This window comes from Dermacentor albipictus, chromosome 3 (assembly GCF_038994185.2).
Source record: "Dermacentor albipictus isolate Rhodes 1998 colony chromosome 3, USDA_Dalb.pri_finalv2, whole genome shotgun sequence".
Classification (NCBI taxonomy): Eukaryota; Metazoa; Arthropoda; class Arachnida; order Ixodida; family Ixodidae; genus Dermacentor; species Dermacentor albipictus.
In genome coordinates, this window is record NC_091823.1 from 75,560,356 (window position 1) to 75,582,482 (window position 22,127).

The window sequence follows — 22,127 nt, forward strand, 5'->3', positions numbered from 1 at the left end:
GAAATATATTGCGCGATAACAGCATTTTAGATCAGGTGTTTCTTATCTTGCCAGTTAAAGGGTTAGTAAAAAAAATCCCTATACATTATGATGTGATCCCGCGAACACCCTCGAGTCGACTGGGTACTCTATGGATAAGCATGGCTGAAACTACGTGCCACTAAACATAATTTCACTGAAAAGGGCAGTCCGAAAGCATGAGTTTTTAATCACGCAATGAGCACGTGTATTGGTGTTTACTCAGAACGAGGGCCGTATTAATAGAAGGGCTTAAGGAGTTGGAACGCACTCCGCAAATATTTTTCCTGTGCTAACAATTACCGCTCACTGGATATTTATAACGATTACTAAAAACGTGTCTTAAATTTTGTAAGATGGTCCAGAAAGAAGACGCAAGATGATGGTTTTGAAAAGTCGAGGAGAAATAAGTGAGAATAAACGTATATGTATATAGTGCTTCTTTCTAGATTCGTTTATTCTTTTTTATTAGGTCACCCGATTTTCGGCCAATCTCCCGTTGTGGGTATGAGACACTCGTAGAGGCAAACAAAAAGCAAGCAAGCAAGCAAGCAAAAAAAAACAAGCAAACAAACAAACAAACAAACAAATTGGTTTGCCACCATAGAAGGCAAACCAAACCAAACCAGTAATGCCAACCGTATGACCAACTATTCTTGGCGTTGTTACAAAGTTGGCGCAGCCTACTTCACGATCATGTACCTGCATGATGGACCACTCCGGTTTCTCAAGGACAATGTGTGTCAACGTCACGGCCACCGATATGGACGGTGTCAATCTGATGAGCGTTGCGTGCTGCGTCTGTGGTGGAAAGTCGGCCTGTTAGCGTGAACTTTGACTGTTTTTCCTAAAACGTGCATATACATGACTTCGGCGATCCAGCGGCGATGAGCACTCTCAAGATAAATAGCAGCGACCACGAACCTGAAGGGGCCATCGCGCATAATAATAGGGACCATCGCGACGCGCGAGTATAGGGAAATGGGCTCACGAAGGCAGAAGGATGTTTCCTACGAAAAAGACAAATATGTTTCCAGAACAAAATATTTATTGCGAGATGTGCTTCATTCGCAAGAAAAAGAAAAAAATAGCCAGCGGCAACTGCAGCAGCTGTTGGAACTCATATCGCAAACGGGCCTCCAATGGCCTCTGATGACACCAACTGAAATTATTATACTGGAGATCTTCGACGGGTCATTAACAGAGTGTGCTCAGGCCTGGCCTGATTTCTGTGATTACGCTTGTGACCATGATTGTTGGCAGGATGATGTTGACAAGGTTATGAACATGCTGTTGTACCTGGGAGGCTGCGCGGAGACTCGGTATGAGGTTCGAGTGACAGAAAAGGCAGGACATCCTTGGGCAGACTGGAGGAAAAGCATTATTACCACATTTTCTGCGAACGGGCTCCAGAGTTGGGAAAGGGCAATAGCTTGCAAGTACGTTTCCGGCCCTGTTCATAACTTTTTTTTCTTTAAGTGGAATATATTTGCAATGCAGCAGATTTTGTACTCTCAGACTCATCGTTCGTGCCCCTCATCATACTGGGACTTCCTAAGCGGATACAGCATCAAGTTCGACTTGGGGCACCACAAACGCTAGATGAACTACTGCCAGTTATAAAGCAATTATTTGTTCAGGAGCGGTAACATGCGACGACAGAAGTTAATGCCAATGAAATATCTCTATAGGGGTTCCGAGGCGACAGCCGCAGGAAGGTAGGCGGCAAACCATTTGCGGAAGACTTTTCCAAGCAGAAGAAAAAGAAAATACTTAATACGATGCCTGCTGACCTCTAGCCACCCATACAGGAAACAGTTTCCCTCACTGATCGTGCCAAGCTGATATATGTTTCCGCACATATAAACGGAAAGGACGTGAAAGCACTCGTGGACTGCGGAGCGTCAATCACAGTGGTCAACAAGAACGAAATCCCAGAGTTAAATATAGTCAAAGATTATCCTGTCATCGTCTACGGCTGCGATTGAAACCAACAAATGCGCAATGAATGGGCGGGTGGGTTCATTACGTGTCAGGGCAAGAGCCCCTCCGTAAAAGCCCTAGTTCTTAGCGGTGTGAAGTACCAAATGTTTTTGTCCCGTCCGGTAATGCAAGAACTCAGTTTAAACCTCTACTGGGATGGCCAAGTCACAACGCAAGACGATCGCCGGTTGCTTTCCTTTACTGTCCTGGACGAAATCCCTCGCAAGCCCATTTCAGCAGTAGATGCGCAACACTCGGATTTACCCAGTGCTACTTAGTGTCGGAGCCTACCCAAGAGCGACGCCAAAGCTTCAAGACACATTCGAGCATCGAGATACGACAGTAGGGAAGCGGAAGGCCTACAACATGTCGAGAGACGATAAGCTCTGACTGAAAGAAGAGTCGCAGAAAATGCTTGACACTGGTGTCATACGCCCCGCCCCGCTACACCTTCTTTTGTTTCTGCAATCACGATTGTGCCTAAAGAGGAGGGAACATTTCGTCTGTACACCGACTACAGGCAGATGAACAAACAAACCGACCTCCCACGTTTCCTTGCCACATGTAGCCGAAGTAATTAATGAGACGGGGGGAATCTTCAAGGGATTCTGACAAGTGCGCCTTTGCGAGAAGAGACGAAGTTTTCAGCATTTATCACACCGTCTGGTGTTTATGAACAGATTAGACTCCCATTTGGCTGTAAAAATTCTCCAACTTGCTTTCAGAAGATTATGAACGGTGTCTTGATCCCACACTTGGGACTTTTCTGCAACGTTTACGTTGACGATGTTCTAGTGTACTCACGGTCAGAAGAGGAACACTCCGCTAACCTGGCGAATGTTTTGCAAGCGATCAGTGACGGGGATCTCGAGATAAATTAGAACAAACGCTACTTCTTTAAATTAAAGGTGGTTTTCCTTGGGTGAGTGTTCGATGGAGCTACCAAGAGCACTAAGCAGGAGTCCGTCCAAAGGATCACGAAGCTCACAAAATCCGCTCGACATTCACTGACTTGGGGTCTTCCTGGGACTCGCAGGTCACTTCAGGAGCTTCATTAATGATTTCGCCAAGATAACTAAGTGGTTGACTGAGCTCACAAAGAAAGATGTGCGTACCTTTTTGTCCGGTCCGAGGAATGCGAAAAGATTTGTCAAGAACTGGTACAACATATATCTTCGGACCCTGTTGTTACCCTGCTGGACTATAATTTATCTTTTGAGATGAACACGGACGCATTAAAATTATGGTGCACGGGCGGTTCTGTACCAAAGAAACTTGAAATGTTGTCCCACTCAGTAACGAGGTGTTATATATGATACTAGCCCTGTGCATTCAACCCTGCTCTGCTGAATAATTTGACAACCGAGAAAGAGCCATTAGCCGTTTTAATGGCTCTGTGTTAGTTCCGTTCATATGGAAGGACGTTCAAATTGTACACTGATCACAAAGCACTAACCCGTCAGTTAACTGCGTCACAGCCCAAAGGAAGCTCGCCCGTTGGATCAATGAACTCCAGCAATACGACTTTGAGATCTTTCACCGTGCAGGGGCAGGTATCTTACAGATGCAGATGCCCTTTTTTTGTTGGCAGTTGAGGTGCCATGTGGAATGGTCAACTTGACAAAATTATGGGAAGGATGTGAGGACCGGCACTTCGAGGATGGAAAGTTCGCTGTACCGTGCACAGACGCTGACACCAAAAGTACTTCACTTTTATCATGACAGCCCTTAACCTGGCGGCCATAACTGCTTCTGGCGGACGTACAATAAACTTATTCAGAGGTTCACATGAAAAAATATGAAAAGGGACATCAAAGACTACGTCGAGCCGTTCCACTTGTGCCAAGTTAACAAGGCCTAGTACAGGCCGCGACCCGACGAACTAGTCTTGCCATATCATTCCGATAAACCATTTTAAGTTGTGCACGCAAACTTTGCTTAACTGAAGAAGAAGAGTGGAGTTTGTAAGACGCAATCTTTTCTGGTTGCAACAGATCAGTGCACTAGAACGGTAGCAGCGCGCCCTCGAGGAGAAGACGTTAACAGCGTTATGGCCGTTCTGGATCGAGCAATGTTTTCGCAGCTGAAAGTTGCGATATCAAAGAATCCACCCGCATTCCTAAGCAAGACGCTGCAGCAGTGGGCAGAGAGCCGTGGTGTTACACTACGTCATCGTGCTCCATATCACCTTCAGGCAAACGGAACGGCCGAAAGAGTGATCCGTGACCTTAAGCAGCTCGCCTCCATGTATCCAATTTAAAGGAGGGTGGAAATGCTGTCAGAAGCGGCTGTGGCTCACCACAACAGGACGCACGCTACTGGTCTTGGTTGTAGGCCTCTTCTTGCTGCTTATGGCAAGGTACTGACCCTACCAGCCCACAACGAATTTTGAATTTAAGACAACACGCGCCTGTTTGAGTGCTGTAAAAGCAGCGAGAACCAAACCCGATATCGAAAAGCAATGAAGTTGCAATTTGACAAGCGGTACCAAGGACACTTGGTTGATATTGCACTGAACGTTCTTGTGCATGTACGGAAGGGGCTATGCGTCAGCGGTACATGAACACTTCGCCCTTTCAAAGTCGTGCAACAGGGTGTGCTTGAGACTACCGGGTACCTCAATAACGGACAGCTAGAATTCGCTGCCGTGCGCTATGTTTTCCGCTATCATCCCAGGAATGGTAAAAAAACAAAAAAAAAACAAAGGGGGAGGGAGAAGGGATAGTATAAGGTGAAAGAGAAAGATGACGACGCAGGATGACGGTTTTGAGAACTCGAGGAGAAAGAAGTGAGAATGAGCAGTAATGGCGACTATATGACTAACTATTCTTGGTGTCGTTGCATATTTATTAACTATACCAGGAGTTCCCAAACTTTCTAGCCTTAGGGGAACCCCACCTGCCATCCTAAAGTGCCGCTAACCTCCCCCCCCCTCCCCTTACTTCATTTTCCTCTACCGATGTTTATACATGGCCTTGCGATGAACGTTGCAATAGATGGATTACACGAAGACGTACTACCGAAGTGCTGAAGTGGTGGTTTTAATTGTTAAAATTTGAACTTGAATGAAAAAAATCCACCTAAGGGGGGATGGAGTCGGATTCGTTTTGGCCGTTCACGGAACCCTAAAATACCTTTCGCGGAACCCAGTTTGCAAACCTCTGACCTACGCACTTATAACCGGTACGATTATTTGTCAGAATTGTAGCTTACTCACGCATGAAAAATAATAATAACCAATAAGTCATTTATTTAATAGGCCCAGGAGCAACAATCATGTCTGGGTACTGGTCCACAGAAAAACAAGAACAAAAAATGTAAAGCAACCACGCCTAAGAGTTACGGGCTGAAAAAATAAGGGGGGGGGGTACAAAGCATAAACAAAAAGGAAATGGATAAACAGCTACACGATGAACAAGGCCACCAATAGCAGACAACTGAGAGACGGAGGACATGTACGGAAGGCGAGAGAAACTATGCTACAGTGCTTATTCTAGTACACTGTAACTATGGGAACTCAGGAGAGGAGCGCAGCTATAGAAAGAAGGCTAAAGTGTGCAGCGCGCAACAGAAAGAGCACATAATAATAATAATAATAATAATAATAATAATAATAATAATAATAATAATAATAATAATAATAATAATAATAATAATAATAATAATAATAATAATAATAATAATAATAATAATAATAAAGAGCTCATAATTTGGTCGCCGCTGCAGCAGACAACTTTCCCGTTCTTTTTGTAAGCCTGCGGTGCTTCCAAGATCCTGTATTGAGAGCCAGTTCTAACTCAAGGGAATGTTGGTGAGAAAAAGCGAAACGCAAAGCGATGCAATTTCAACCTGTTTCCTCACTGATGCAAATTACTAATTCCAGTACCTTAACTATTGCATGCCGTCGCGTGTAAGTAGGTCGCTGGGCGTGTAACCGAGTCACGTTACTGTGAATAGCGACGCGGAGCGTACGCACCCAAACGGAAATCCGGTCCCGCTGCGGCTCCCCGACGCACTCGCGCTATACGATGCGTTCACGTAAGTCTGGCCAGGAATTCCTTTCTTTCTTTCTTTCTTTCTTTCTTTCTTTCTTTCTTTCTTTCTTTCTTTCTTTCTTTCTTTCTTTCTTTCTTTCTTTATGCGTTGGACTGAGTATTAGCGGCGTGAATTCGTTTACTTTTAACTGTGCAATTCTCTGCTGGTATCGGCTCAGTGATAATCGTATCGTATCGTATCGTATCAGTGACAATCTGGTATCGGCTCAGGAAAGATAATGCTTGACAAACTGGCATTATTCATGGCGTCAACTTGACAGCGGCAGTAATCGTAAATTTACACTTCCAATGAGATAGATAGATAGATAGATAGATAGATAGATAGATAGATAGATAGATAGATAGATAGATAGATAGATAGATAGATAGATAGATAGATAGATAGATAGATAGATAGATAGATAGATAGATAGATAGATAGATAGATAGATAGATAGATAGATAGATAGATAGATAGATAAGAACAACGACAAAGGGGTAGACAAATTTAAAAAAAACAGTGTAAAATCACCTCGGTGCATTCGCGTGCCACTGACGCATTGGGAGGCTTACTCATTCATTTCATTTCGTTTCATTTTTATTCCTTAAAGACCCCGTAACGGAGTATTACATAAGGGGTGGGTTACACAGAAATAAGGAGAAACCATGTGTTAATCTATGGTGAAAGGTGATTGGTGACGCTTTCTATGAAGGTAGATGGACAAGGGATGGCAGCGGTGTCGCCCGGAAGGCCATTCCAGTCAGCAGCTGTACGAGGAAAAAATGACGTAGAAAAGGTAACGGTGCGTGCACGTGGGCGCGCGACTTTAAGGGGATGACTAGTGCGGTTAGATATGCGTGTTGGTAGAACAATGTATGGCGGGACGATGTCATCAGTACGATGTCACACCTATGGAAGCTCATATTTGAACTAAGGAAGTTGAAGTGCCGCCTTCAGATTGCATGGCGAAACGACGCACGCCCCGCACCGATAACGGGTTGAGTGTGTGTGTGTGTGCACAAATATCCGGCGACTGTTATTGTGCGTCTTCGAGTGCATCGGATGACGCACGCGTCACGTGGTTATTGTAGCACACAGGCCCACTGAAGTAGGCGGAGATCACTGTCTGCCTATAATTAGACAAAGAGGAAAAACACGTGTATTTCACCTCGAGGTTGTAAGAGGCGCGTGCATACTACCTCGACAGGAAAGCTCGTGGAGTTATTGAAAATTATGAGTCGGCATTCGCAAGGTCTTTTCCTGCTGGATTGTTTCGTGCAGCCTCTGCAACACGCACCTGTCAAAGACCCACTAAATAGTTGGGTTGACTAAAGAGAAGCACTTAATTGGTTTACGAACACGCAAACTAGTCATTTAAACCTATATTTTCGCCAATTTCACGGTAAGAGTTTGATTACTGTAGTAGAAAAAAAAGAAACATGAAACAGGGGGAAGGGCATGGATGTGCCAGTTCCATATTGCTTTTTTTTAATTTCGCGCCGAAACACCGGCGCCGGTACGTTGGTGTGACGTCACGGATTTCAAAGATTTTGTCGTATTCCGCACATTCTCAAGGACATTCTTGCGCAGCAAAAGTTATTGCAACTTCCTAATTTCAGGATTTCGGTCCTTTAAAACACTATATGTTGTGCATTTTGTTGCCGATTAAGAAATAATTTACTAGGTTCGAGCAGACGCTGCGAAAGTTCATGACTTCACAACCAGCTGGTACGAGAACGTCAGCCTGTTGGCTATTGTGCCTTTGCTGGCTTACCATACTTCCTCTCACGATGTACAGAGGCTTTTTAGGTATTGTATAATCGTGATTTATTAATACACCTTAAATAATAATTTTTCTCTTTAGTATCCCCTTTATCGCACCGCCACTGGGCGAGTTTATCGGGATTGTGATAGTGAAAACCATGGACTGTTCAGCCGATAAGCCAAGACACATTTTTCATCTGTCTCGGTCACCCAAGCGAACGACCTCTCTGTTGGTTCATGTTGCGGCGTGAACCTTTAGTGCAATGTGCACCCGACGACAAAAGTTTACGGACCGCGGGGTCTCCGAAAACGTTCCAATCCAGAGCAGCCTGTAAAAGTAGCCAGCAAAATTGTATAAGACAATGTTATTAGCTTGTTCTAGTTGAGGCCTGAAATGCAACTACCAGACTGCGTTGTGAGGTTGCGGAGATATACAGATATACTTACGTGACACGTTAGGTAGAACTGCATTGTCAGATATTTTATATCCAAGGCCTTTGTGTCAAAACTGAGCTGTAATCAGTCCCTAAATGTTTATAGCGGTCCATTTAACGGTGGACCGTCTTGTAAGCCCAGCAACTCGCTACGCATTTGTGTGACATCATGGACACGTTCAACATTGCACAATGCCTACGCTATCCGCTCATGTTTCATTGCGACTCGATTTTACATACATTTTAATCACCCTCTGTGCGTCTCTATTGCTTTCTTTTGTCATTTCTGTTTCTTCTGTTCTGATGGCTATAGTTTTCGTAAAAAATGCGTTATAAAGCAAGCACCCGTACGTTAAACAAATTTGGATAAACAATAAATAGAGTGCAACGTCACACATACCAACGCACGTGTAAGCTGAAATTCACAATTTTAACGCGATAGCGTTAAGGGCCCCATGCTGCAGAAAATCCGGTGTCGGCGTCGGCGAATTGTCCGTGTGCGAAAATTTTCGTATATATTTAGGTATATGTATATGCCACGCCTTGCTATATGACATGCGGTATATGCGGGTTTTATTGCCACACCATTCTGTCCCTAATGTTGCCCAAACCTTGTCCGTGGCCGCTGCCTTGTCTTACATTCTTGACAAAGTTATTTCTCGCAATTTTAAGAATGACAGCCCGCAAACAAATGACATGAAACAAAACACCGACATCGCATGTTTTCTATGTTAAATATTCTCACATTTAAATATTATAAGTGCGAAAAAATAACAGAAACCGAAGAATGGTGCAACTTTTTGTGGCTCGGCTGTGCGCTACCTCCGGGATCGGCCCACGCAAGAGGCTGCCTTTCTAACAGAAAACTCGTATTCGTGCACAGCGTATGCCGCCAGCGTTTCCCGGTACACATTACGGTTACATAAGCTGCAGTTGCCGGGAAGCGTGAAAAGCAGTCGGGGATCTTGGAATGCTGTCGGGCGTTTTTTTTTTTTTCTTTTCGCCTAGAAAAAGATAATTTTATTTTTATACGAAAGAGAAACGTTCTAGTGCGCAGTTCGCAAATTAATTGGAATGGTGTACACCTATATGTATATATGATGAAAATCATAGTACATTAAAACCATTGTCTGTATCCCTTGTCAAGATATAAGAAAACCTGCGATGACACGTTCCTGAGCTGATTGAAATCAATTGACAAATGTTCACAGACGTACCATATGCTTTCCATTCGTGATTCAAGAAGCAAAACATTGAAAGAGTCATTTCTTTACCATTCGAATTCGCATGATATAAACCGTGACCGCTCTGATTTTTCTCGCAGCTGCAATATAGGGCAACGGAGGCGGAATTCGCGTTTCGAGATGTGCTGCATGCTTTGCCACGTAGCATTCGGAGTGGGAAAAGCCCCAGCGCGCCGGGTCGCCGGGTCTGTTCCGCGAGAGGGCGACGGCGCAGCACACGCTTTTTTGAGTGACGTCATAGATTTCCGTGTAGCACTACCGCTGAGTTGTACTGGCGTGACCCACGACGTCACGAAACGTCACCGCAAGGATGACGGCGTTGCGTCTGGCCCGACTGCCTGCTGTGTTGGTTTTGTCGACGTTTTCGTCGTCGGCGTCAGTGGAGCGCAAGCTGCCGTTGTGTGCGCGGCCGTGTCTGTCGCTGTGTGTTATGAGGACCGTAGGTGACGCTGTGTTTCCCGCAAAAGATAAAATGTATACGCATATGGGCAAGGAGATTTCGTTTCTTGCGTTCCATCCCGACAGGTAAGGGTGGCTGAATTGTGGGATTTGTTATGGTGCGCATCCCCTTGGGTGGGATAACCGTGAGTCCGACCCGGGACACCTCGCTCTACTTGGCAGCATTTCCTATGCCTGTTGACGCGCCGGCGTGTCCACCGCTGACCTGCCGGTGTCGCATGCGCTACATGAGCGAGACGCCGATGGCCCGCGCGTCCGATTTCGGGGCCGGATATTTGTCGGCTGTGAACGGAAGAAAACGACGAGAAGTGGTCAAAAGATGTTGGCGACGCTGGCACTGCGACTGCTACTTTGCCGTTTTCGCGTTCCACCTCAAAGCGGACCAAGGGACGATACGAAACATGGGACGCGCGCGAGAAATTGACGTTTGTGTTGTGGCCGTCGGACTCCGTCTACGCGAGAAGCACACCCGTCTTCGAAGCGTCTAATAACGGTGCCGGTCACGGCCTCTCTTAGCCGATTCGCTCACCGCACTGCCGTCCCCGTCTCATATCGATCATCTCCAGCGGGCTCTGTGCGCAGTGAGACCGCGGTCGAAAGATGACATGCAAGGCAACGACGCGCCGACTATCACCTCTAAACTCTACCAGGGCATCTTGGCCGTGAAGAGGGTGTTCGAGATCCTGAAGTTCAAGTACGCGCCCGATAGGCGAGAGCTATGTCGCCGGCCTTCCCTTTCCTCTGATCTGCATATTTGTCTATTTGTTTTGACTCGGGAGAGGCTTCGCGGTCGTTTGCCCGGTCTGCGCGACCTGACTCATCGAAGGACTTCATTTAATTACATGTGCGCGCGCGACCTTGTCGCGCCTACGAAATAACTTCCCAATTCCTCCTCTTGAAAGTCCCTCTTTTATCTACCCGCCTCGCTGCAGTGAGCCAGATGAAGCCTACATCACCGAGGACATGCGCGACAAGGCGTACAACATCTGCCGCGAGTTCCTGAGCGGCACGTGGAAAAGCATCTCGAGCCGGGACATGGTGTTCAAGTCCGTGAGGTCAGTATAGGCCTTTTCTGAAAACGCCCGTTGCAGCAGGCCCGCTTTGGGCGGCTCTGCCGCGAATGGCTTACGTCTCTGCACAACCTCACTTTGACTGCGGAGAATCATATTGCAGTCGACAGCCGCGCCGTCCTGTCACACGATTCTCGTCGCGACTGAGGCGCGCCTGTCGTCCGCATGCTTTTGCCATGCATGCGCGTCGCCGTACAGCTGTCCGAAGTCCATCGCCGCCGCGATTGCGTGTCGCTTACGGCGACTGGCGCATCTGGCCTGACAGCTTTTTGACTGGCTGTGTCAGGGAAAACGTTTGACCTAAACCTGCCTGACTTGTTATTTTGAAGAAAACTGGAACATAATTAAACCTGATATAAGATCGTTATCATAAAGACGTAGCATGATCGTTGCGTGGCCCCGCATGAAAGAACATATATACGCATACTTATACTAGCATCATCATCAGCCCATATTTATGACCACTGCGGAAAGGCCTCGTCCTGCGATCTGCAATTACCCGTCTTGCACCAGATTACAACTCGCCCTCGGAAATTTTCTAATTTTGTCACCCCACCTATTTTTCTGCCATCCTCGACTGCGCTTCCCTTCCCTTGGCACCCACTCTGTAACTGTAATGGTCTACCGGTTTTCTACCCCATGTATTACATGGCCTGCCCAAATCTATTTTTAAAGCAAAGCTTTCGTTGCCTCTTCCTTCGACTTTTCCACTGTCGCTGCTGTGGCTGTCTTGCACGCCGCGTCAGGGCTTGGTTCAGAACATGTATATGCAAGGACAGAGCGTGGCAGACAAGAAAGGCGACACGGGAAACTTGCTTGAACCTTTCCGTTGCGTCGCATGTACATAATGTCCTCTGCAGCTCCCTGGGCATCGCCACATTAGCCTTTGGACAGGTGCGGTTATCTGTGACCCCCGCAAAAGCATTGCAGAAAATGCAGTGCTTACCTTTCTACTTATGTGCAAGTCCAGAGGCAAGGCAGATAGAAAGGTATAGAGGAGGAAGGGAAGGGAGGCATGAAAGGGGTAGAACCGACACAGTTGCGAAACGAGTGAATAACAGCCTTTCCACTCTTAGTTGGCAGTAGTTCCCATACCAGAGGGGGGCTAGATGATGTGGGAAGGAAAGGAAACACTACTATTATAGACACAACAGCGGTTGTGGGCCAACTGAAAGTACCATACTTTCTACCATTTCTGGAGAAAAATAAAAAAAAACACCAAGCAAAGGTGTCAAGTGGTTGACTGGTGCAAAGTGTCCAGACGCAAAGCTTAAAGCACCATACGGTTTAGCCGACACTACGGAAGCAGTTGCATGTCAAATCACTTCTGTGCCTGCTGCAGTAGCTTTGCACCTAGGACATTGCTTGAGGTCGCAAGTTCGATCCCAACCACGGCAGCCACATTTCAACGGGTGCAAAATCCAAAAACCCTCGTGCATGTTAAAGAACACCAGGGTGTCAAAATTATTCCGTATAATTTTCCACTATGGCATGTCCCATAGTCCGATTGTGGTTTCGGCATTTACAACCCCATAATTCGATTAAATTTTAATACTTGTGCCACGATGCGTTGTGCCATGTGAGGCAATGACGATGCTAATCTTCTCGGATGTTATGAACAATGGCGCACAACGCCTCAAGCAAACGCATGTCTCGGTGTGTTTTGTGTACTACGCAGACAAACAGCTGTGGTGCATGCAATGTAATGTTTAACGTCAGCTCACCGCTTTTATATTAGACTAAATGGGGAAGAAATTAAACAGTTGCCGTCAGTATCACCACTATTTGTCCTTAATCAAAGCAAACAGCACAGAAAGCTTCGCTTACGTTGATTCCCACCGTGAGGTGACCTGCATATTTTTTTTCTCCTAATGTCAACTAGAATATTGGTTAACCTGATTTGCTTTCTGAGTCGCACGTTTGTCTTCCTATCTCTTAGCGTTACACCAAGCACTTAATCGTGCCATCACTCTTTGCACAGTCCTTAACTTCTTGAGCTTTTTTGCTGACTTCCAAGTTTCTGCGCCATATGTTAGCACTCGTAGGTTGCAATTATTGTGCACTTTTCAACGACAGTGGTAAGCTCCCAGTCAGGATTTGGTAATGCCTGTCGTGTGTACTCCTACCACTTTTTATTTTTCTGTAAATTTCCTTCTCATGGTCAGGGCCTCCTGTGAGTAATTGACCTAGAGAAACATGCTCCTCTACAGACTCTAGAGGTTGACTGGTGATCCTGAATTTTTGTTCCATTGCCAGGCTGTTGAACATTATCTTTGTGTTCTGCATATTAACCTAAAACCCCGCTCTTGCACTTCCTCAGTTAAGGTCCTCAGTTATTTGTTGTACGAGTAATTCCTCCCCAGTGTTGCTGAACAGGACAATATCATTTGGCAACTGAAGGTTGCTGAGATATTTGTCGTTGATCCTCACTCCTAACTCTTCTCAGTCTAATAGCTTGAATACTTCGTCTAAGCATGCAGTGAGTAGCATTGGAGAGATTGGGTCTTCTTGCCTGACCCCCTTCTTGATAGGTAACTTCCTACTTTTCTTATAGAGAACCTGACAGTATATAGACTGATAAGTCTGCAGTATTGTACATATGAGCTCTGCAAGTACTCTTCCCCGTGGAAAACAGTCTGTACAGCATTGTTCGGTGTCATGAAAGGCATTTTCTTTAGACTGAATGGCGTCTCGTAGTCCTTGTACACCAACCTATTGATTGACAACTTTTGATAGCCTACATGGCACATAATGATCAAGTGCTTGGACTTTTGTAACCTGCTGAAGATTATATACTAGAAAACTGTGCAACTGAATCCAGGTAAGGAAAATTTAGTAATGTACTGAGTGTGAGTCTGTCATTTGGCACTTGTTGAATGTTTTCATTGTCATAATCTCATAATAGCTTTATTTGCTTGCATGCCTGTCATATTCATAGAAGATTGGTAACAGCTCCTTTGCATAATCTGCTGGAACTGATGAATGAAATAGCTATGTTCTATCATGATGCAGATGTCTTGCCTGTTGGCGAGTTTCTTGCCTTTTCATTGCACTACCTGGTAACCTTTAGAGCCAGTGTTGCATGATTGCTGCGTTGTTTCTGCTTCCTTGAATAGCGATTCCTTTTCTTTTACTTATTCTGATTTCAGTTTACCATAAAGTATTCGAGATTATGAAATTTTAGTCAACACTCTTATCTTTTAGTGACATTACGTTTCGGTTTCTCCCATCACGTAATACTGATCATGTTCATTAATTAAAAAGATATATTAAAATACTGTTTGTAATACTTATGCGTCTTGCAAGGTCCAACTTTCTGTAGGTGCCTTGCTGCATGAATTCACTGCTTGAATTTTCATTTTCTTGTGAAAAAATTGGACCAGCCTTTGTTTAGGCCAGATATGCATAAATGAAGCTCAATTAAAAAAAAAAGAGCACATGGTTGGGCTTTTACGAGCTACAGTTGTCTCGTATCATATAAGATACACCATGCAGCTATGGGTATACCTTATGGCCATGCAGAAATAAATTTGAATTCTAGATAACTTGCAACCACTATACACTAAAGAAACCTTCAACATTGATTTAAAAGAAAAGTGGAAGGTATTTCTTGCAGCTCCAGCCAATACAAGTTTCTTTAAAATTATTGTCATCCTTGATTTCATCCATGATGTCATCCTTGATTGACTAATTAAATATCTAGGCTGAATTTTCAATACACCTTGGTTTTATGTCAACTTTTGCTTTACATAGTCCTAAGGAGCCTCACGCAAACCAAAGAAAACCTTCTTCCTGTTCCAGTAGTTACTTGTTGCTGCAGTTGTTAGCTATTGAAACACAGTAGGCCCTGCTCTGTCTTTGTCGTAGACACTGGTGGCATTTTTATTTTCTCACCTATACAACACTGATGCTACGAAACAGTATAGCCCACAGAAAAATTATATTTTGCCACCAGATTTGCTTTTTCATGAAAAAACCAAATCTCTGCTCCCCTCCACAAAATAGCTCATGCGTGCATGTTGTATCATATGTGATACAACAATAAGTGCTTGCGTCACATATCTGCCCAAATGTCCTTCTCAATCAAACCAAAACACTAGGCTAATAAACAGTAAACACACCTAATATTTTTTGTTTGTAAATTCTGAGAATAACCTGCTTATTTATGAACGTTTTGCAAGTTGTGTGACGAGCTGCAGCCATGGATGCTTTAAAGAAGAATAAGTCTGAAATTATTCTCGCTGCTAAAGTCACTGTGCTAGAGGGGACATAGATTCTGTGTACATATCTAAGGTTCACTTTCTTTTTGGTTATATTATGCTAGAAAATATTGTTCTATATGTATCATATATAATACACTAAGCAATAAGGAGTTAGTTTTTCGTGTTGTCTACCAGCATGACTGCATACTCTGCTCGCTGCCTGTCTTAAAATCTACTTTAATGATTATTTTGGGTTGCATCACCCAAACACTCTTCAGCCTCATGTGGCCATTTCACTAAGAAGCTGTACTTATCAAAGTAGAAAGCCAGCCTAGTTAGAGATAATTTGGAGTGGAACGTTCAGCACAGATGCAACAAGGAATGGGAAGAGGAGGAAGACAGGGCCTGCTCTATGACCATGTTAACATTCATTGTACTTCTTGCATTGTAACTTTTATGTACATTGTATAGAAGTTTGTTCTCATCAGCATGCTGAACTAACAGGCCCTGAAGCTATCCACAGAACAAATTTAGTGCAATATGTGCTGTATTTAAATTGAAAGGGCTCTGTGGTTAATGACTGAAAAATGGGAGTTGCAGGTTTGTGTGCAACCCTTTAAATGAATGCTGTAGTGATTGTTTTGCTACGTTAGGGGTGTTTTGACAAGATAAGCGATCTGGTAAAGCCGGTGTTTGACTTGTGCATGAAAGCAATGTTATTGACTAGCTAACTTGCTGCCCTTCAGGACACTGGTCACGGGAATGCAGGAGTCTTTGCACGAAAATATGCATGTGTATGTGCTTCGAGTTCATTTTCCTTGAGCCCACTACAATCTATTTGACAGACAAACAACGGGCAGTTGTGACGAGTGTAAAATAAAAACCACTTAAGCTTGCTGATGCATGTGGAATAGCTATAAGTACAAATAAAGAAAAAGAGTCATTCCATTAAATGAGTAGGTATTTTTGCATCTTTTCTGCTGAAATGAGTCATCAGGTGATAAAGGTTAAGCACCTTCCACGCTTTGAATTTGGTGCAAGCATAAATGGATGTATCAGCATGCAGAAGTCAGTTGTTGTCTCAGCGCTTCGTTAATGCTTTGTCAGTTGGCATGTGCCTGCTGCTGTGTTGCAAAGAAGTGCCAGGTAGCCTCCATCCACAGTGTGTTGTATTGTGGCACTCCACTGTTGTCTCTCACCAGGGAAGGTCTTCATGTTTTGTCCTAGTTGACATTAACCATTAGGTCACCAACTGCTCTCATTTCACAAGCTCTTACCAGCGCCAGCTAGGTATGAGTTTGCTTACTGTTACCTCTGAAATACATGCATATATGAAGTTTTATCTTTTAGGTTGTATAACATCTCGCAACCTGCACAGGTACAGGATTACAAGTTGGGCTGAAACTAGGTGATTCGTGCACCTGGCTCCCGGCTGCACTGAGGCACTGTGATCAGTACTCATAACCTACTGCTGCCAGCAGTTTATTAATTTGTTTATTTATATTTATGTACAGATTTCTTTATTCCATTATGAATGACTTTCTTTGGGTGCCAACTGACTTGTTTTCTGAATCACCCTTCAAAAGTGCTAATGGTGGAGTATAGAATCATTTCATGCTTAATAATGCAAAGAGAATAACACATAAATGCACAAGTTCCTGATATATCCAGTCTCGGCTGCAGTGGCAGTGATGGGTGATGGGTGTTATCGTCTAAGCACACCTCGAATGGTTACCTCACACATAGTGACATCTGCAGATTGAAAGGTATTTTTGTGGAGCTGTCATGTACACCATGATCATGGAACCATACAGCTTGCTTTGTAATCTTCCCTGTCTGCGTACATGCTGAATGTGTCGCATCTGCTTCTATCTGTATGCCTCAGCAGCTACGTTGCATTTATCTTGGGTGGTTTGGAAACTGTTTGGCCTCAGCTTCTCTACATGTGTGCTCAATCTGCTGCAGCAGGTGTTCTCTTCCGTCTGTGCTCCAATTTTTTTTCATTTTCTTTCAATGTGGAGGTTTTCCTGCTGTACTTCTGCGAACCTGCATGAGAATTCAAGTTAAATTTTATCTCTCACTGCATTTAAGAAGGAGCGTTGAAGTCATGTTTCTTCTTTGGTAATTTTCGGTGTTCTTTAGTTTTACGGGAGTTCAGATTATATTTTAATGCTGTCACTCTTTAATATCTCGTCTGTTTAGCTTTTTGAGGCGGTCTCAGCGTTACCCGCTGCAGTAGCTCAGCGGCTGTGGTGGGGCGCTGCTGAGCTTGAGCTCGGAGGATCAAATCCTGGCCGTGATGGCCACATTTCAATCAAGGTGGGTTACCAGATTGTTCGTGTACCATGCATTGGGTGCACATTAATGAACCCCCAAGTGTTAAAAATCAACCCACTACACCATGTCTCATAATGATATCATGCTTTTAGCACGTGAAACCCAAGAAGTTAGTTAATTTTAGGCTGCAGCATTGTCGCAGAAGTGGTTGCTTGACCATTATACCCCGTTTATCTCTTTTTAATCTTGTTCTATATTATCTAATTGTTCATTGCAGGTAGGGGCAGCAATATGTGCTATTTTTGCTTTTGTATTGCAATTTTATTGCTTAGCAGTGTCAATAATGCTGCTTTAAGAGATAACTCTGGTGATATTTTGAAAGGGTGCAAATCTCAACAAAATTTATGTGCACTATAGTACATTCTTGTAGGCTTATTGCTCATGGGCACTGAATGGCATCACTGAGAGTTGTTCTTCAGCTAAATAATTTTAAAGATTGACTTACACATTCCAGATGTATGCCCTCAAATTGGCAAGCAGATTCTCTTAAGATGCACCTTAGTTCTTTCATGGTTTCCCTTGAAACTATTGCAGGAACATCAGAAAGTGCTTAGTTAGCCCTGCACCCCACTATTTTTTTACCTGCTAAAGAGGATTATTAATGCATTTCATGCAGCTTCAGCATCATCAGTAAAAGGTAACATCAGTAAACCAGAAAAAAGAAGACATGATCTGTTTTTCATGCTCTGTTTGTTTGTCTACAACTGTCTAGCCTTCCACGAACTATAAAAGCAACTAAAGTACAGGCATATTGAACTGCTTGCTCAGTGTGCTTTGCACATGTGGAAAATGCCGATGCATTTCAGAAACTTGGAGTATTACTGGGAAAAAAGTATATGGTAAAAATAATGAATGAGAGCTGTGCACAACCAGCTAGTACTTGTGTTGTCATGAGCAACACGTAAGTGCATCTTTCCATATTTTTTTCTTCTGCACTAAGCACATACCTACGCGTGCATACGACAGGCCTAACCACACGTGTCATCAAATATGAACAGCATATCCAATTAGTTACATCGCTGTTTGCAGATTTGATGTGTGTACTTGGTATCCACAGTTGTAGGTGTGGCACCTGGAAAGGGAGCTTGTAATATCAACAGGCAAGTACAGCATCCATATAGTGGGCATTGTTTCAGAGACACGTACGCCTGAGCCAGTGGGGGTTCGCTGTCTTAGAGCACAGCAATTAGGCAACGTCACTTGTCACCAAGTGTGACATTGCTTTAGCTTCTGTGGCATGAGTATGTCGCTTGTGGGAGTGTTTGCAAAACCTACTCTTCACGGTACGTACATTGTCAGGCCATTGCAACGTGTTGACAGCTACCTTCCGGGTCTCTTCCAACGGGCCTTTACTGACCTCCACAATGTTTGTTTTAATGTGCCGTGCTATCTTCCACTTGTTCACTTATCTTATATTTGCGGCATCATCTTGCTGAACTTTGCTTTCGCCATTGACTTGAACAACTTAACATTTTGTAGCCTGAAGAGCTTGTGTGGAGGCTTTTATCTTGGTCACTCCTATTGTAGATATTTTATCTTTGCCCATTGCACTTGATTCAGGGTCTTGTGATGCTGAAGTTGCCTCTTAGTAGGAGGTTGGATGTTGTGCCATTGATACCTGTTGCTAGAATTTAGAGTGCAACCGTAGCCGGCAAAAAAAATGTGCGGTGTGTTATTTGTGGCTGGCCTGTTCTCCGAAAAATTTATTTCTACTTGTGTGTAGGTTGGTTTCTATTGATCATGATAATGTCACTTTCAGACATGAAAATGTCTGAAGGCCAATTTCGTCTGAAGTTGCTGAGCCTTTGGTCCACGTTGCCCTTTTAAGTGACCTTACACAAATAGTAAAACAGGCCATCCTTGTTCAAAGCAACACACAATCGATTCTGGATCTCTTTCTTGTGATTGGCAGCATCCTTCGTCGAAATCCTACTTTGTACGTCTTTGATGGTGTATCTGACCACTGAATGCTATCTTTGAGCATTCCACTGTGCATAATGAAAATGCTGAAAGAAGAATGCATAGTGCCTAATTTCCCACTTGCTAATGATGTCACAATTCTTGACTTGTTAGATATATAATTTTCTTATTTCCATCGTTTGTACGAGTCACGCACTTGCTTTGTGAACGATTTGTGGGTTTACTTCAGATATATTGTAATGAAATGTACTTCGAGTTACGTTTCCTCAAAGATTATCAGAATACATTCTTTTGGCCAAGGATGACGAGAGTAGTAGTGTGCACATGACGAAAGCTAAAGAAATGCGCTAACGACTGCACCAGAACTCATCACTGGCTTATGTATTGAAACTTTCCAATATGTGTCTACAGTTAAAGCAAAATCTAAAAAAGGCTAAACACTACAATTTTGGTACATCATTGAAAACCTTTCTGCTCTCATCTCCCACAATAGTTCTGATGACACTTGTCACTTAAGAAGTGACAGGCGTATAAAATCCTCATTGATGGTGAATTTGTCACTGATGATCACGCCTTGCATCATCATTTAACAAGTTCTTTTGTTCTGTTTACACGGATGATGATGGCAAACAATCTGATTTTGCGATTTCTGAGAACATCCCTCAAATTACTGACATAACAATAACTGAAGAAGGCGTTTTGTCACTGCTTCATAGTACTGACATGAAAAAACACCTGGAACTAATTGTATACCAAACACATTTGTAGTAAGGTTTGCCGAGTAGCGTTCAAGGTACCTATCTCATATATTCAAAAAATTGTTATCCACTGTAGAACACCTGACAGATTGGAAGTGTGTGAAAGTTGTTACTATCCCTAAAGCTGAAAACCCTTAACAAATTACTTCATAGAGACCAATATCTTTACTGTGTGCCTGTTCAAGGATGCTGAAACACGTTATTTGTAAATACGTGTAAAATTTTTTGCAGCGCAATAATGTGAACAGTGACAACACAGTTTCCAAAAGGGCATGTCAACGGTTACCCCTCCTTGAGAAGATAGATGATTTTACCTTAGCCTTAGATAAACACAGTCAAATAGATATTATCTGTTTGGAATTCCAGAAGACATTTGATCATGTCTCACATCAAAAGGTTTTATTAAAATTAAAACCCATACTAAAAAATTCACTGTTGTCATGGATAGAGGCATACCTTTCCCCTAGAAGCCAGTGTTTATCAATCACAAGCTTGTGTTCATGCCAAGCCTCAGTGAAATCAGGCATTCCACAAGGCTGGGTCCTTGGGCCATTATTCTTTTTATTATTCATCAATGACATCATTAAAGAAATACGTGTACAAATCGAATTAATTGCAAATGATTGCATCCTTTACCAGTAGGTAAATAATCCTAATGACCAGGCACTATAAAGTAGTGTTCCAGACAAACTACATATTTGGTGGGAAAAATGGCAAATGAGCATCAATTCACAAAAAACTGTTTCTATGACAATATCGAGCAAAAAGGCACCACTGAATTTTCCTTAATTAATAGTTGTTGTCTTACCGCCATAAGTCATTATAAATACCTAGGGGTAATAATTACTTCAGATCTCCGGCGGAATGACCACATCACTTTAACAGAAAAGAAAGCCATTAAAGAACTTCGATACCTATGAAAATACCTACGTCAGACAACTCAAGAAATAAAATTATTGGCTTATTAAACCTATATTCGTCCGGTTTTGGAATATGCCTCTGTAGTTTGGGATCTGCACACTAAAAAAAATATTGATTAACTTGAGAGCGTGCGGAGAAAATCAGTTTCTAATAATCCATTCGTTTTATCTTTTGCTCATACAGTCACCATAATTAAGTTAGTGCTCTTCTTCAGACAGCTAACTTGGAATTCTTACTACAACTACGGTGATAGCATGAAAGATTAAAATACATATACTTGCTTTATCATGATAAGCTTGGCATTGACTCGAGTGCATGCATAGAAAAAGTTACGCATATCATTCAAAACAATTGAACAATCTTTTTGTAGGACCCACACCTACAAGAATTCTTTTTTCCAGCGAACTGTACCTGAGTGTAATGGTCTCCCGAGCGATGTTGTGGATGCAGCTACAGTGCCTTCATGTTTAGCGCAGCTGAAAAATTGGTAGCAATTTTTTGTCGCTGTACATGTTCTTATCCTTTTTAGTTGTGACGTTAGCAAATCTTTTAATATATGTTATGCATTGTGCAATCTTATGTGTATAGTGAAGTTCACAAAGTATGTTCCCAATTGTGTGTCTGGAGTGTTTTTTGTTTTTTTGCAGCATTTTTGTATAATATTGCAGTATGCTTTAATGTATTTTGTTCAATCCGAGAGGCATCATCTCACTGCCCATTCCTACTTATGGCCTTATTCTAAGGTCAGCACAAACCTTGTAAATAAATAATTTGGATTTGCAACAAAGTTATAGCTGTAGGCTTTTGAATGCTGTGAGCTGTCATGATACAAAGCTTTTAATTTAAACCAGGATTTGAAGTTGCCACTGCAAGTGCTGAAATGTACACATTTCAGCACTTGCAGTGACTTATCCATTTTGTATGATACCTGTATGATCTGTATGATACAAGGATTTAAAGTGATACAAGTAAATCACTTCTG

The 22,127-nt window shown here is 43.1% G+C and overlaps 1 protein-coding gene across 5 annotated transcripts in view; it reads left to right on the plus strand.

The window, feature by feature from the left end:
- The window catches only part of LOC135900611 (choline/ethanolamine kinase), a 130,815-nt gene that overhangs the window by 82,829 nt on the left and 25,859 nt on the right, over positions 1 to 22,127 (plus strand). For 3 of the 5 annotated variants that reach the window (XM_065430056.2, XM_065430052.2, XM_065430054.2), the window contains exon 2: positions 10,870 to 10,992. In XM_065430056.2, coding sequence (XP_065286128.2) covers positions 10,870 to 10,992 — 123 coding nt within the window. The other 2 variants (XM_065430051.2, XM_065430053.2) reach the window with 2 other exon arrangements.